We start from the raw sequence: 16762 nt of genomic DNA on the forward strand, positions 1-16762 counted from the left end.
TGATTTCTGTCTCTGAGGGTTATGGTATTTTATTGGATTCACTTCAATCTTTTGCATAATAGGTTTTATATTTATTGCCCTAGATTAAGAATAATTGTAGCCGTGCAGCTCTGAGAGATAGTGTAACTGTGTTGTGAAATGCTACTTATCCATACAGACATTTCAGTCTGGGAATCATCTTCGCCAAGGTCAAAACGAGCCTGCCACTTAAGAAAAGATCTGACTTGATTGTTAAATTATTCATAACGATTCTTTGCTTCAAATTGTGGTCCCACAAGTCACACAGCAGCAAGGTAGCATACATTTACTGTGGGAGAGTGAAAACAGGTCATGTTCACAGTCACATCAGTGCACAACAATGTCAAGCATGCCTTTCATGTAAGTGTGAATTTGCATACATGTGTCTGCAGCCATTGTTTCATGAGGGAGGACTTTGTCCTCTGGTTTTGGAGAATGACAACTCAGGTTTTCCATTATTCTGATGAGCTGTTTTCTGATGAGCTACAGTATGGAATAGTAATACAATATTTGTACTGATGCAAGGACTGTCGAGTATAACAGCAAAATGTACTTTATTGTAGGCTAATTATTTGTAAAAAAAAAAAAAAAAAAAAAGAATTGCCAGAAATATTGAAATTTAGGAATGACTGCTATTCAATACTGATTTCCATTTTGCACGCAAGCCTTATGCCTGGTATATTCACTTCCCCAAAGTTTGTGAGGAAAGCTTTCAATATGTCCAAGTGTCATGTTCTGTGTAAACTGCAGCGCTTGCATTAGTCTGCAAGACACAGGCAGTTAGGAGTGTCCTGCCCGAGAGTCTGCTGTGAACTGGCTGACTGCACAGTGCCTCGCCCTGCGCTGATGAGAAGGAAGCATTCTCTCTCTTTATCTCTCTTACAGTCATCCTACCCAGTGCCTCGTTACTGCAATCTCTGTGCTGGCTCAGTCTCCTACCTCCTACTGGGACCATGCAAGCTTGTCTGCCCAGGTATAGTACTGAACCTGACCCATTTATCCCCTGCATGTAAACCCTCCTAGTTACTGATGCTTCCTCATATTCTGGACTTGTTTTCTATACTGGGTTCTGACTGAGAAGAAGTGGACTTCTGCTTATTTTGACCCGATGAGCATTTATTTTATACTGTTTGTCTTGTATTTCCAGAAGTTTAATTTGTATTTGTGCTCCTGTGCCTCATAAGGGTCTATAATAACATTTTCTATAGAGGAAATATGGAAATCTAGACAAATGACACTTTTCCCACCAAACTGCGTGTGAGGAAGTGAAGATATGTTTTAACCGATTCCCAGTCTCTCAGGAGCTACAGTATATTTAGGATACACCATAGTGGTTTAGGTATTGCAGTAGAAGTGATGTCTTGCCAATCTTGTCGACTTAAGCTTTCTTTCCGGATGTAGAGGCTAATCAATACACACTAAGAGCATGGCGGTGGAGGGTGGTCTCCCCGGGTATAACATGAAACTCTAGCTTGACTGCTTCCTCTGCATTTCTTCTGTGTCTATGGAGACAGCAGGGACTATGTCTGCTACTGAAATGTCATTAATTGCATACTGTCCACGCCCCAAGACATGGCTTTAGAAAGGAATATCACACTATTCAGGCCTGCAACGATGTTTTTGAACCTCAAAGTAGTTCAGTCAAGAGGGAGCAATAGAGATATAATCCCCCTGATGGATAATACATACAGACAGCATGGGGGAGAAAGGGATGGTGGAGGGCGGCAGCAACATGATCATACAACAAATGGGCAGAGTGTGTGCGTGTGTGTGCGTATCCGTGCTGCCTTTTAATGCCGTCTTATCGGACGTGGCCCAATGGGCTTGTGCTGGCTAACACAGGTGTGGTAATAAGCGGATGACACGCGCTGCCCGATTGCCCTTCCTGAAGTAGTTGCACTTATTTGTGGCAAACGTACTTGTTACTTGTATTATTTCCATTGCTTTATTATTATTAAGGTATCATTATTGTTTCAGTATGGACATGTCATCAGATACGGTGCAGTAAGTAGCTCTATAAATAGTTTTACCGTCATCTTGATTATGAGGACATACAGTCGTACAGTAGTCATATGTAATCTGTAGTCAGAGCATCACCTCCCTCAGGATTACATACTGTGTTGACACACATCAGATGGGGGTCCAGGTCTGTAATCATGCTATGGTAATCTGAGGCTAAGCCACCCTTCACTCTTCTCTCATGTCCTCTGTGGGAGCCCTCTCTAGTACTGAGTGTGTCAGGTGACTAGAAGTCTGCAGTCACGTCACTGGAACCTATTTATAGGGCACATCAGTTATGCCATTCATATCTCTGTACTATAGCCTGTGGTGCACACTCTCTGCTCCAGGTCATATCGCACACCAGTCAGAGATGAAGAAGCAGAATCTCAAAGGAAGGCCAGGTCTCGCCAGGCCAGGCAGACACGCAGATCAACACAGGTAAACCTGTACAGTACTTGTGCCCTCATAAAACCTATAAAGTCCTCGTTGGTAAGTACATTCTGCTTCTTGAATCTTGATGTTATTGTGTTGTGCTTATGAATGTCTTAATCTGAGGGGATTTCTGTTATTCAGGGGGTGACTCTGGCCGAATTGAAGGAGGCTCAGATGACCTCTAGCCTGTCACCTCTGGATAGACAGACAGAAAATGGTGGCAGACTGTCTGAGAAGCTGTATTTGAGGAGAGGGGCTCCAGAAAACAGAGGAAGCCTGCCTAGCCTGGCTCAGCCAAGGCAGTCAGAGGAGCAACATCCAACATGGAGCTGGGGCATCAGTGAGGTAAAGCAAATTCAGCCACTCATCCGCTCACCATGGATTAGATGTTAATATTGTCGCTGGTTGTTGTCAAGGAGGTTGTCAAACGATAACTGTTCTTTCCCTGTGTCAAGCTGAGGAGCCATGGAGCCGGACTGGAGGCCCAGACAAAGTCTCCTACAGAAGACCTCATGTCTCCTTCTGCCAGTGCTTCCACCACGTCTCCACATCCCTCCAACCTCACTAACCACTTCTCCCCCAGAGGTCAGAAGCCTTGCTATATTTTTCATTGTGCATACAGTTGTCTTTATCCCAGTCCCTTTTTCGCTAATGCTAATCCAGTCCACTGCATGAGAACAAAGCACGTAGTGAATTTATCAACCATGTATGTGTTCTGTAGATAATGAACGGAGAGATGAAAACTTTAATCCCATTGAAGACTCCTGCAAACCTCTCCTCGCAACACAAGCTCCACACTGCCTTCACGTGGTTGGTTCTGTTTACAACACTGCAGAGGTATGTAGTACCCATGTCTGCAGAAATAAAGCGGACAAACAAATATATATGACTTATCTTAGATGTACCACTAGGTGGTGCCAACAGATATTCCTAGTATTATTTTCCTGAAACAAATCCCCAAACAGTTGAGCACATGCATGTCCCGTTGTGTATGCACTGTGTATTTTTATATTTACTTTATAAATCCACAATTATATTAAAGTGTCATGCAATACTGCCCGTTTTAGGTCTTAGTGTAAATGACTTGTACACTAGTGTAATGTCCACATCTTAGATAAGGGATCACAGATTCATGAATATTTTCACTGTGGACAAACCCATGATGCAATGTTGACAAATGCAACCTGCAACCTGTTTCATTGCGGATGGACTGTATATTAATGTAGTCTGTTTAGACAGTATTTGTAGATTGAATGTTGGTGCTCTCATACCGGGAGAGAATCCAGGACAGACAGGACCCAAACATCCCCTGTCTCCTCTCTCCCTCCACTACCACACATGGTTGTGGGATCTCAACATTCCATACCATATTGGGCAAAATGGGGAGCATGTCTCCTGCGTCTTAGACTTGGATTTAAAAAGAGTCTTGGGCCGAATTGTACTGTGCCCTCGCTCCTTCTCTCTCTCCCTTTAGTGTTGTGCTCTCACCACCTATGGGTTGCATATCTTTACCTCTTATAGACATCCCATAACATAAATATGGGCCTCAGAATCAGAGTGTCTATTCCCAAACAAATCATTTCTGCTTCAGGAAAAAAAAGGCATAACATGCATGTTTGTATGCCTGTGTGGAGTGTGGAGTGGGGGGGGGGGGGGGACCATATAATTCCACTGAGATTGTGAACTGATACTGCAGGCAGTAGTAGTTGAAGTGAGTCTGAGGTCAGTGCCTCCATGCTCAGATGTCATATGGTGGGATCTGACACACGGGATGGTCGGTAACATGACTCCCTCACAGCATTACAAGGGACTAAATGTGTCTGCCATAATCATTCCAGAAAGCTTAGTTCCATCTGGTGGAGTCCACCCCTAAACAGTTGTGACCTGGGCTTGACTTGGTAATAGTCTAAGCAGATCCTTCTCCTCATAGCTTTTCAATAACAAGTCAGGTGTGGTGATATTCTGCTAAAAACTTCTTACTGCTCATAAAACTGATTAGTGGTTGTGCTTCAGAGATGGATGTAGCTGACAGTCTTATTTCTTCTTGGGGATTGTAGAATAAAGTTCAGAAGATCAGAAAAAGCCTCCTGTTCAACTTATTTGTTTAAGATGAAGTGAAGTAGGAGCCATAGAGCTCAGCTGTGTTGTATGGAGAGGTGATGGAGCAGCTGGGTTGGACTGGTCCTAGTGTAGAAACTTTGAGCACACTGTGACATCACACAGACCACATCTCCCATCTGTGAGCCTCAGCTTGTCCCCCACAAAAAAAGTTATTGACAGCCCAGCGACTGTGAGACAACAGATGTTTTCTGTATCTCTATTATGTGTCCTGTATTTGTTTACAGCAGTGTATGTGCATATGTGTGTGTGTGTCTATTAATAACAAAAAACTATATTGTGAGTTATGATTTCTGAAAAGCCTTGAAAGCATGTTTTGCAAATTAATTCACCGCTCTGTCGATGGATGAAAATTTAGAAATATGTAAAAGACAATAAAAAGTAACACGTGGACAATGACAGACTTCTCCTTGCCAGTAACAATTTGGGAATAACTCTAGGCTACTGATGTAGGCCTACTTTAAACCCCACCACCCCTGCTGCCCAGCCGTAGTACATTGTGTCACAGACAGACAGAGGTCTTGCACCTCCTGAACTTTGTAAGGTAACTAATGTCATGCTTTTAGACATTATCTCGAGTTATGATTGGTTTTACTGTATGCAAGGTTGTGAAAAATCTGTTTGAATGTAAACACACTGGGGTTCCATACAGTTATGCAGAGATGTGTATGGGACAGTTTGCAGCCTTTAGCCCATCACATCTGCCAGGAGAACACATGGCAGGACACCGATGACACCAACCAAAATACGTCATAAGAGTTCATTTCAAAGAGTGTGAAAGATGAGGGGAATTCAATGGAAGTGGAGTTAGAGCGGGAGAGGAGAGCCTGTCAGGAGATGTAGGAGAATGTTCCATATGGAAACTCATAAAATAGAGAGAGCAAGAGAAAGAGAGTCCAGTCATATAAAGTTCGGCAAAAACTGCAGCTGAAATCCAGTCTTTATAGGCCTCCTAAGGCCAGTCTCCACAGCCAGGGCCAGTGCAGTTCACTGCCACAGGGAAGCCATTGGACTTCCCGATGAGCTCTCTGAAACTCAAACTCTCACTCTTCACATGTTCTGTGAAGCTGGGTGAATTTGCACAAGAACAATACACACTGGCGCACTGGAATCTCCTGTTTCAGGGCATGATGTATGTGAAACTTCTTCTGTGCTTGTCTTAAACTATGGGTCATAAAGAACACATAATGTATCACTGATATCGATATGACATGGCACAAGGCAGAGCTCCTCAGCACACCATGACTTTAAATAAAAGAGTCTCAATGTGCAGGATGAAAAGACCACCATCGGCAGAATTAGGCTTTTGTTCTATGGCTTATGCCCAATGTGCCATTAGGAGAAATAATATTAATGGTTAAAAACAAAGTTGAACATAGTTAACATCATTATTCATAGTTCTCACGTTTAAGTTTTGTGTGTTTGTGTTATCCTACGTCTTCTGTACACAACAATATTTCCAATGCAGGTGAGTGCCTGCACTAGCCCAAAAAGAAGCAGTTACTGAGTTTACTCCACGACTACTAATGAGGAAGGAGAACAAGAGCCAGACCTCTATCCTCTGAGTGAGTCAGAGCTTGAGACTGGAGCATGAGAGCTCAGATCTGAAGTGCCAGCAGCACTCATCCTCTCTCTCTCTCTCTCTCTCTCTCTCTCTCTCTCTCTCTCTCTCTCTCTCTCTCTCTCTCTCTCTCTCTCTCTCTCTCTCTCTCTCTCTCTCTCCCTCCCTCCCTCTCTCTCTCTCTCTCTCTCTCTCTCTCTCCCTCCCTCCCTCCCTCCCTCCCTCTCTCTCTCTCTTTCTCTCTCTCTCTCTCTCTCACTCAAAGACACAGACACACTTTCTCTTTTTGTCACTTCTCTCACTCCTACTTCTCCCTCTCTTCCTCTCTGCCCCAGTAGATGGGAAATAAGAACTCAGGAAAGCTGCAAGGCTGCAAACCTCTCTATAAAAGGAAGGTACCAGCAAGCCTCTGGCCTGTGCTGACTCTGAGAAGCAGGGAGGGAGAATGGTAGGGGTTATGGTTGTGTAAGATGGAGAAGAATGCACACAGCAACTTAATATTTCACTGTTCCAAAACTCCACTGGTCTCTGATTCAGGGATTGTCGACGAGATTATGTGTTAGGTAACCTTTTCAGAGTGATAAAAAAGTCTGAGTCACTTCTGATGTGTTGTCCTAAACTAGACAGTGATGTCAATGTCAAGGCTGCCCAGTGCAGCAATGCAAGTAGATTAAATAGATCAGTCTGTGTTTACTGTAGATATCAATACTCACACTCTGCCAAACCTTCCTCTCCCTGAGCATGCTATGGAGGGCAGGGTTACTTGACCACTCAGTGGTTGGTCACGACTCTTCTGGTGGCAAATACGACCCTCTCTGGGACCTCTAATTCAGCTCCCCCCCCCCCCCCCCCCACTACCCATTCTTATCCTCGTCCACATCAGTGGACAGCTTTAGCCCTGAGCCCCAGAGCCCAGAGTGGAGGCCGTACACAGCAGAGCCTCTGGCACTGTGCCAGACAGCACTGCCAGAGCTAGAGTGAACAGGGAGAGAGAGGGGGTGAGAGGAGTGGACTGAGAGAGTTTGAGCAGGGGAGGAGAAAGAGTGAGAGGGGTAAGGGGAGAGAAGGAGATGGAGAGTGAGTTTGTATATTTAGAGGAAACATGAGCATCGGGAACCAACCTTGCTCTGTGGAGATTTGAGAATTGCTCTTATCTTTAGGTGTGAGAATTCCTTTTTTTCTTTTACATAAGACAGAGAGTTTTGAGAGGGCGTGGCAAATTTTCAGTTTTATACATCTGTATCGGAGAACGATTGCTATTTTGTTTTCATAGTGATCTCATGATTGATTCGCAATTGGTGCTTTGGAGAAGGACAGAGCTCAAATCTGTGATCTTTCCAAACATAGCTGCTGTTTGCTTTCTGGACTGTGCGGCTTGACTCTCACTCTCTCTCTCTCACACACACACACACACACACACCTGTTGGTGAGGATCCCCTGTGAGTGCAGCCATGGGTGTATGCACAGTTGTTGCCTGAGTGGATCAGAGGATCTGTGTGTCTGAACAGCAGCTTTCTGGACACCTCAGTGGATGGTACTGTAAAGGCACGACCTGCCCATCCTGTCCTGTCCCATCCTCATTCGGGTAGAGTCTGAAGAAATGTCATCCTTCTACCCACGCACCAAGGAACTGTCTCGCACTAGGAAGTCACTGTCCGAATCTCCACCCTCCTCTCCGTCACCCACCGCCAAGAACTTCAGAGTAAGATTTGGTCTTTTTCTTAACGTGCCAGAATTTTGAGCTCTTTGGGAAAGTTGTTTTGTTTGCTGCTGTGCACGTTTGTGTAAGTTGTAACCTGAACTTGAAGTTGATGTGGATAGCAGCAGCGTTTTAAATGACTTCTATTTGATTCAGAGCTCATTGAGCTAAATGCTAAGTTTTGCCTGTTGCTTTGAAAAAGTGGTTCAGATTGGAGCTCGAGAGGCTCCTAAACACATGACCGGACATGTAACCGTGCCAACCACCTGAGTGTTTGACGACCCTTGAAGGAGAGGAGATGAGGAGAGGAGGGGAGAACAGGGGAGGGGAGGTTCTGCCCCAGAGCATTGAGCTCTGGTGTGGCTGCGTAGTCTGGAAAAGACTTTTAGATTGAAACATTCCATCTGTGATTTCCTTTTGTTGTTTTTTTAGAGTGGCATTTTCACAGGGGTTGTGTTGAATAATTCTATAATATATAACTATTTTACACTTTTGTCACTGTGTAATGTGCACGGTTGAAACAGATACAGTGAAAGACTGATGACTATAATGATACTATTTTCAGACAGAAGTTTTAATCTGGCTGGAGACATACTAGAAGCAGGTGCATAGCTCATGCAATATCGTTGTTACCTAGAGTAGAGTTGTTGAGAAAATCTCCATATTACTGCCACACTTATGTTCATTTTATTTTCATTAACTGTCATTTATGTTTTTTTCTGCCTGCGGGCTGAGGCATGAAGTTTCCATGATGTCAGCCTCCCCTCTCTGGCAGTATTCGCCTGGGACAAAAAGAAAGCTGTAGAAGGGCACATTGTTGGTGTGATATTTTTAGAAAGTTCCTCAATGTTTCTGATGAGTTCCTGGTATATTTCAGCACACAGCTGTGGACAAGCAACAGGCCGCACTATAAACAGACAAACACATCTGCCTCAGACACAATGCTAACAACATACAGTAGACAACCGGCCACATCTGGCCTGTCCTGCTAACCCTAACTCTGGAAAGTAAAATTGAATCAGATTAGATCATTTACTTGTTTACATTTAGCCTCTACACAGTATTACTCTGAGTAATGGAAAGATATGAAGAGAAAGAAAGGAAGAGGTTTGCATGATTGCAGGGAGGTTATCCCATTGGATGGAGAAGCCCTCACATTTTCCAGTGGGGTGATTCAGGAGGAAGTCCATTTAGCTCTGAGGGCATCAGGGTCTGAGAGGCTGTGAAGGAGATTGAGGAGGAGGAGGCAGAGGAATACAGTGGGGTCCTAGCTCCCTCAGATTAAGGACAGAGACCGATAACAACTGAAGACACGAGGTGTTTAGGAGGGATGGAAGGTTTGTACTGGATACTCGGGAGTGCTGTTAACAGAGTAGTTTATGTAGGAGTTTAAGGTGTTTCCCTGCACAGCAGCATAGTGAGGCCCCTTTACCCCCACATGCAGACCCCTGGAGTGAGCGTTGTTGATCCTGACGAGCCTCAAACCCATGGGCCTTGTTTACAGAGAGCCCACGGTCCAGGCACGCACACGTTAAGGGGCCGCTTCCATCAATCTGGGGCTCTGTTATTTTTACCCTGGTGGAATGTCTATGCAGGCATTTTCTATGCCTTCGATGGTTTAGTGAGCCTGAAATACAAATCCTGGTTCTCTCTCAATATATATAATCTCACAGCAACATTGGCCAGAACTTGTGAAAGATGCCTTGATTTCCTCAGAAAGTATATACAGCTTACTGTTGTATTCGACAAATGTTGCATTTCATGTAGTTTTTTTTCTCAATAATTTCTGCAAGACTTACATTATCGAGCACTCATTGTCCACAGTTAATGAAGCCAGATGCTTCTGTAGAAGGTGAGATCAAAGCAGAGCAGTCTCTGCCTATAACATTTCAGCATCCATAAACACTGTGAGACACTTGGCACTGGTTCAGGATTTCTCTTCTCAAGAAACACTGAGAAAATAAATGCCTTAATCTCACATGCTTTGTGACATAAATTCTTCATATTTGCTCACAGGGAGCTAGCGCCTCAGATTGAGTTCCAGGGTTTGACGCAGTATTAGTGTTCAGATAAGACCACCCAGTGTTGTTTTATGAGAAGCTCCTCCTGGCTCCATCCCTGGCCCAGCTTCCTTTAAGGTCGCTGGGGTCTTTATGTCCCTCCTGGATGGAGGCTGGCGTCTAAGACATGACCACATAAGGACAGGCAGCTCTGGCTGTGCTGCATAAACAATCATGAACGGGGAAGGGAAACAACACGCGCTATGCACCTAAATGTAGGTTTTTTAATGGAACTTTCAAAAGGTTTGTTGTCAGTTGATCCTCAGGAAACAGAAAATTGAGTTTCAGTGTTCTTTTTTGGTTTAATGTTTAGATGGACACAAGGTATACACACAGGCTTATTCATTTGTATAATGTAGTGTTATTGCAACCAGGATACAATCCCAGTGTCCATTTAACAATGCAATTCACAGCCCACCTTCAGACCAAAAAACAGCTCATAATCTTCAAGAATGTAAGATGACATAAGATCTGAACAAAGATTAGAATCCATCTTCTCCATGGTGTTTATTGGCCCTTAGCAGTCAGAGCTCTGTGTGCGCAGCAAAGACAGAAGGTCAGATAAGATGTGGGACTGCACAAAGCAAACACCTGGCTTCATCTAGTCTGGTGAGAAGTGTTGTGTGTGGGGTACAGAGAATACAAATCAGGATTTGTCCAGTAGTGTTTGGAACACTTATGTTCAACCAAATGAATGTCAGTAAAACACCTCTGGCATTGGCAGCCATGTAGACCCAATCAAAGCAAGAGCATGGCTCATGCCAGTTCACTATTATATCAGCAGCATGATCCCTGAGGTCATCTATTGGACTCTTTCACCCAGTAAATAGGATCTTATTGAGACTCAGCCTCTCAGCGACATTATGTCATCTCTGCGCCCCAGGCATTTGCGTGGCAAACACCCTCTAAAAGATTAACGGGGATTTCCGGAGAAGGTTGGCCCATGTGAACCATGTCACAGCAGGGTCTGGTGAGGTATAATGCAGCTTACTTGTGTGTGCAATCCCTTTCTTTGGAACCTGGATACCTTAACACATATAGGTTTTAATTTTTTCTCCTTATGGAAAACTATACCCCTCTGTAGTCTCTGGTTGATACTCGTACGTATAATGCAATTTTATTCCAACCTCCTTGCTGGTTCCAAACTGTATTTCCTCTTTAATGTCATTCAAAAAGTTGTTTAAAACAATTCCTAAAATCCTTGTTTTTGTACCTTACTGATATGGCATGTATTTTATTTTTCAGCATGACAGGATATCAAGGTAAGCCCTCATTCATTCTTTTTTGTCTTGCATTCTTTTGAAGCTACAAACAAAAGAGTTCCTGTAATGAGATGTTGAGTCTAATACTGTATGGAATAGACATCGGTGGCCTGTGTTCCTTATCCAAGGTTGGACTCCAGTGGGGCAGACAGCAGCTCAGACCGACCGCTGGGCCGCACCAGCTCCTACACACGCAGGGAGACCAGGCTGGCAGCTCTCAACAAGCAGGAGGATGACACCAGTCCCAGAGACTACAAGAAGGTAGTGGAAATTCAATGTCTTATGTACTTAAGAATATATAGATGACCTAGAAGGGGGTGAATGGCAGAACCATTCACCACCCCATACATCTGGTCTGGAGAGAGTTTGTTGTCTCATGTAGAGCCATGGTGGATGATGGACTCATTTGCAGATGTACGAGGAGGCTTTGACAGAGAATGAGAAGCTCAAGTCCAGGCTGGACGACAGTAAACAGGAGCTGGCCAAGATCAGAACACAGCTGGAGAAAGTCACCCAGGTAGAAGAGAACTGTAGGGTGTCCCATTAACTGACAATAACTGGTGTAGTTCTACTGTAGACCCTCTCAGTACTGAACCTCTAATGTCCTGAATAATAGGTGTAACAAATGACTTCCTCTTAATGCCCTTTCTTGCAGAAACAGGACAGGATATCTGAAAGATCCAGTGTACTAGAATCAGAAAAAAGGGTATTTATGACTTTTTGCTTTTATCATCATGGTTGTGTTCTGGTCGATTTGATCTTTCATGGTCTCTATTAATTTTGACACTTGACATCTACATTTTTCTAACTCTTCTCCCACATCTCCCTGTCCGTCTCCACATCCCCCGACTGTAACGGCTCGAGTCTGGAAATCTTGACATCATCGTCCTAATTCACTCTATGAACTGTTGTTAAAATTCTCTCATTTCCTCAGGAAAAACAGGTTCTTGAGAAGAGAGTGACAGACATGGAGGACGAGTTGAAGGTAAGGGCAGTTCATCTGCAGGAAGTGAGTGACAGACCTGATCTCAGCATCATTTTTGTCGTGCTTGACTTAGCTTGCCTGACAAACTGCTTAGATAAGAGCGGCTCCAAGATTGCATACCAGTGCTTATCCAGTGTGTCTAGCAAGGTAAATCAAGTAAACCTAAAACCTTAGTTTTTTTTTTTAAACGGGGCTGTATTCTGGGCAGCAATGCAGGTGAGGGTGTAGGAGGGAGGGAGAGAGAGAGTAGGTATGTGCTTTGGGCTCATTACCCTTGTGTCCTACTGGGTCCACCACCGCCTGGCTCAAAGAGGGAGGCTGTTCCGAGTCTGCTGCTCCACTCAGCACGTTGTTCTGGTGATGGTGAACACAGTGACCTAGTTCCTGCTGAATACCCAGCCCCGGCCAAAAGCAGAGGACCTGCTTTTGTTAGACATTCTTGCACTAATTGTGTGTGTATTCTGCATCTCAAAGAGAGAGAAAACACAACTAGCAGAATATCTGGTTTAAATTGAGAGGAACTATGTTGCAAGGTTTAGATTATCGAGCACTGATGATCATTTTATCCAAAGCACCTTTAGCAAAACAAAAACGTTATGACTGCTCTGGTCAGCAGGCTTCCCTTACTAACAATGTGGGAGAGTTTTTTGACCCCATGTTGTCATGGTTACCTCAGCAGGAAGCCCCAATGAGGTTTCGCTGTGGCTACCAGCCTTGAAAGCAGCTCCTCCCCCAGGGCGGGGGCTCAGGGGAGGGGAGGGGGATGGTGAGTGGTCGTTATGGACAAGCGATTGACACCTGCCTGTCACCTCACGTAACTCTAAAGACTTGGGCATGCACACACGTGTGAGCATGCACAAAAACACACACACACACAGATTAACACAGGCAAACACACACACATGCAAAGTTAAGTACAGCATTCACGTGTCTCAAGACCATGACCACAAAACAACATGCACTTTTTCCTTCTTTTTCCCTCTTCAGACATGTTTGACCATACATACTTTCTAGGTGCTCCTTCTGATAAGAATGAAGTCTGATATGGTTAAATATCCAAGAACATCATTAGAACATAATGAGAGCTTATTACTGTATGCCTCTCTCTGAGTTTCTCACTCTCCTGCCCTCCCTCCATTTTTTAGAACACATCTTTACATATGATTATGGTTCTTCTGAGGTTTACGTCGACAACACAGCCAACAGCTAAACCCATGCATTTTCCCAGAAAAAGACGACCACTAATGGTGTACTCAAAAATGCCTCAGGGTTGTAAGCAGCAGCTGGATCTCTTGATATCCAGATTGAGTTCTTCATCTGGGTCCTCTTCTCCTCCTTCTTCTTGTTCCTCTTTTTCCTTTCTATCCATTCCATCAGAGCTGTGCTTCTGTAGGAAGCCTCTGAGGCCTCCCTTCCAACCACGTGGGCCTTTGTGTGTTGTGGTTTTCTCCAAGGAATAGTGTCAAACCACAGACCTCTCCACAGATCCACAGAGGTCTACCACAAACCCTGCTAGGGAGAGAGGGAAATGAATCATTTCCATTCCTCTAACCTATAACTTATTGGGTGGTCTTACAGAATCAGAGGCAGGTTCTTGTGAACTTTCTTCTTATTATTCTCTTTAGCTTGACGCAAACTATGTACTGTGTATGTTCTCAACCTACATTTGTACTGGCCTAGCCTTTTCTTCTGCTGTTTTCTATGTGTTTTTTTCTTTGATGTTTGTGTACGTGTTAATGTGTGTGCGTGTGTGTGTGTGCGTGTGCGTGTGTGTGTGATAGAGAGAAAGAGAATGCGAGTATGTTTGATTGAGTGTCTGTATGTGTGTTTGTAGGTGCTGTCATTAGATCATTGTGGACGTATGTTGTCTGTAACTGGTTCCGACTTTGCACTGGGCTCTACCCCTGCACTCTGCTTCTATCTGTGTTTGTATTCCTGTGTGCAGGCCTTTCCTGCTCTGGCTCAGCTTCAGACCCTGCGGAGGGGCAATGAGCGTCTCCTGGCTGAGAACAGGGCCATGCTGCGCGTCCTCGCCCGCCTCTCTGAGCTGGCTTCCCTGCCTGAGACAGAGGACCTGTAGTCCCCAAACCCCCCAGCTCCACCTTCCTCTGTTCTGCACCCAACTCTACCTTTTCTCCACCACACCGCCTCTGCTCTACTCTTCTCTTCCACTCGGTTCTCCTGCTGCTTTCTCCTTCCCCTGCTGTCCTCCTCTCAGGCAGGTCCCCTCCTCCCTCCCTCTCTCCTTCCATGTCCCACCATCGTGTCTCTCCCACTACCTCACCCTGACTCACTCTCATAAGGCCATAAGAGGGAACCCCCCTGCGCCCTCCCTCTCTCCCAACATCATCTCGTGACCATGTTCAGTCTATTTATAGAGACATCCATGCTGCATGGCTGAAACCACTAACATGACTGTGGCAAGGCCTGTGCAACTGTGACGCTTCACTGGTGGTGTCAATGCAGTGTAGGTTGTTGAAAAGTCATAAAGGTGTCCAATCTCAACACTTGTATACTATCCCCCTGGGCAGTTTGTATCATGCTGTAGCACTGAATGCAGCATTAGGGATCCTTAAGAAATGGGACATTCTGGACTCTTCTGTTTGTCAGAGTTCAGTGGGAGTGGAATGTCTGAGCTCATTGGCTCTCATTCAGCATTCAGTTAGTAAAAAAACACTTTCCTCTGTTCCAAACATGTGCATAATAGGGTGTGTGTGTGTCTATGTTTCTCTGTCGAAGCAGGGACAAACACTGCTTGTTTCTGAGAAGCATCACCACTATGCACTAAACATCATGCAGAATACAGTATTGCTAGTGAAACGCCAAACAAGTTTTAGAGAACAGTATTACATCCACTTTCTTCCAGGCATTTCAACGTCTATGGAGGATTGGGGACATTTTGAAAAATATTGTGGTTATTTTTAGTCATTACTCATGCTGTGGAAGAACTGACCTAGATTGAGGACATTTTCTTTCTCATCTTCCTTCCGTCATCATTCTCTTTCCCACTCTTCCCCATCCTCTCCCTCTCTCTTTCTTTATCCTGCTGCCTCTGTTTGTCTTCCTTACATTCACTCACTCAGATCCACTCATCTCACTGTATGCTCACATCCAGCACTGTCCAGCTTCAATCATTTACTTCATTCTGGTGTCTGGTGTTCAATTAGTGGTCACATTCCAAAAGGAAAAAAGTGTTTGTTTGTATAAATTAATGTTGACAGTTAATATAATATTCATTATTGTTGAATATGTTTAACCATCAGTAAATGTTTTCAGTAGGCAAATACTGCTTTAACCTAATGGCATTCTGTCTGCTTCTGCACCCAAAGGTCCTGACAGAGCTGAAATCTGACAACCAGAGACTGAAGGATGAGAACGGGGCTCTGATCCGAGTCATCAGCAAACTGTCCAAGTGAAGAAGAGAAGAGATCACATCCAGAAGCTCACTCACCGCCTTGACATGTCACATTCATGTTCACAGTGTTACCCAGTGCTGCTCAGGTGTGTCGTGAGGAACCTTGCCCAGGTACAAACCCCAGTTCCTAGCCCCTCTCTTCTTATGGCAAAGTCATTCATTCACCCACCATGAACTTCAAAGGGTAATATGGAACTGGGGATTATTCCATGCAGGGTTTTCAGGCCTCACTCCTAGAGAAGGTAATGAGTGAAGGGTTCTGTTATTTTATCATGGGGTACATAGATCAGTACTTAGATCAGTGTTTATCATGCCAACATCCCCTGGCTTCACATGTATTAGTTTCTCTATTGTGCACTGCAAATGCTTCTTCCTGTGGTATTTTTGTCAACAATGGAGTAGGGACATATAACTACTGATCAGTATTATGTTTATAAATATATAATCGTAAAAATATTTGCTGAAATTCCATGACAGTATTATTACAGTTTGATCTAACTAGTATTATACCTCCCTACATTGTCAAATAGGCACATGAATTGGAATGACACAAACATAAAATACCTGATCATTGGCATGTTAGTGATCACAGGTGTTGTTGAATGATTAGAATGTAACTAAGTTCAGCCCAATGCTACAATGTCCTTTTATAGACACTGCTTGTCTAAGCTGCTCACCAGCTTTTTCCAGATTTAAGTGTGGTCGCCAGCGTAAGAATATAAAATCTCACACTTGTTGGATATGTTTTGGAATATTTTTGTATTTATTTGTGCATTTTGCTTATAATCTTTCTACATCCTTAGTCAGGTAAAATGTATTTTTACTTGTAATACTCTTATATGTTTTTTTCAATAGTGGCTTTGGAAACCAAATAGAGCTGCATGTGATTATACGAATGCTGTCTTTTATCATTGCCAGTAAAACAGGTCTGATGGCCCGGGGACCAACTCTCTAGGCCCATCTGTATGTACAATATATTACACATGCCTTCCTCAAGGACCAATACAGCTATCTCTTTACATGATGTTGTAAATAATAAGGAAAGATGCAGCTTTGTGTCTATATCAAAGCAACTACAGTGGACAATGTATTTTAAGAGAGCGAAAAGCTGAGATGGTATTGCTGTTGTTTGATCACATGCTTGATAAACTATATCGGTGGAAAATGGTTGGATATGAGTACTGCCATATTTCTTAATTGTTTACTTGAAT

The 16762-nt window shown here is 43.9% G+C and overlaps 2 protein-coding genes across 3 annotated transcripts; both read left to right on the plus strand.

The window, feature by feature from the left end:
- The first annotated feature begins 2152 nt into the window (after window positions 1–2152).
- Window positions 2153–4072, plus strand: LOC134019555 (protein phosphatase 1 regulatory subunit 12B-like). Its single transcript, XM_062460515.1, has 6 exons — window positions 2153–2164; window positions 2341–2457; window positions 2593–2796; window positions 2907–3036; window positions 3173–3288; window positions 3691–4072. The coding sequence occupies exons 1-6, from the start codon at window positions 2153–2155 to the stop codon at window positions 3697–3699; spliced, it is 588 nt and encodes a 195-aa protein (XP_062316499.1). The 3' UTR covers window positions 3700–4072.
- A 2965-nt stretch (window positions 4073–7037) lies between these two features.
- Window positions 7038–16719, plus strand: LOC134018956 (protein phosphatase 1 regulatory subunit 12B-like). Of its 2 annotated transcripts, XM_062459364.1 has the most exons (7): window positions 7043–7832; window positions 11135–11151; window positions 11280–11412; window positions 11564–11668; window positions 11807–11857; window positions 12086–12136; window positions 15466–16719. In XM_062459364.1, exons 1-7 carry the CDS (start codon window positions 7731–7733, stop codon window positions 15550–15552), a joined length of 546 nt encoding a protein of 181 aa, XP_062315348.1. In that variant the 5' UTR covers window positions 7043–7730; the 3' UTR covers window positions 15553–16719. The 2 variants fall into 2 exon arrangements, with proteins under 2 accessions (XP_062315347.1, XP_062315348.1); XM_062459363.1 differs by lacking the exon at window positions 15466–16719 and having other exon boundaries at window positions 7038–7832; window positions 12086–12798.
- Window positions 16720–16762: the final 43 nt, after the last annotated feature.

Source organism: Osmerus eperlanus, chromosome 4, assembly GCF_963692335.1.
Source record: "Osmerus eperlanus chromosome 4, fOsmEpe2.1, whole genome shotgun sequence".
Taxonomy (NCBI): Eukaryota; Metazoa; Chordata; class Actinopteri; order Osmeriformes; family Osmeridae; genus Osmerus; species Osmerus eperlanus.

Bases quoted from the DNA above. Each gene is read 5' to 3' on its own strand.
- LOC134019555 (XM_062460515.1), top strand. The intron at 2,458-2,592 runs GTAAACCTGTAC...TCTGTTATTCAG, and splicing joins AGACACGCAGATCAACACAG to GGGGTGACTCTGGCCGAATT. The intron at 2,797-2,906 runs GTAAAGCAAATT...CCCTGTGTCAAG, and splicing joins GGAGCTGGGGCATCAGTGAG to CTGAGGAGCCATGGAGCCGG.
- LOC134018956 (XM_062459363.1), top strand. From the start codon at position 7,731: ATGTCATCCTTCTACCCACGCACCAAGGAACTGTCTCGCACTAGGAAG. The intron at 11,669-11,806 runs GTAGAAGAGAAC...CCTTTCTTGCAG, and splicing joins AGCTGGAGAAAGTCACCCAG to AAACAGGACAGGATATCTGA. The intron at 11,858-12,085 runs GTATTTATGACT...TCATTTCCTCAG, and splicing joins TACTAGAATCAGAAAAAAGG to GAAAAACAGGTTCTTGAGAA.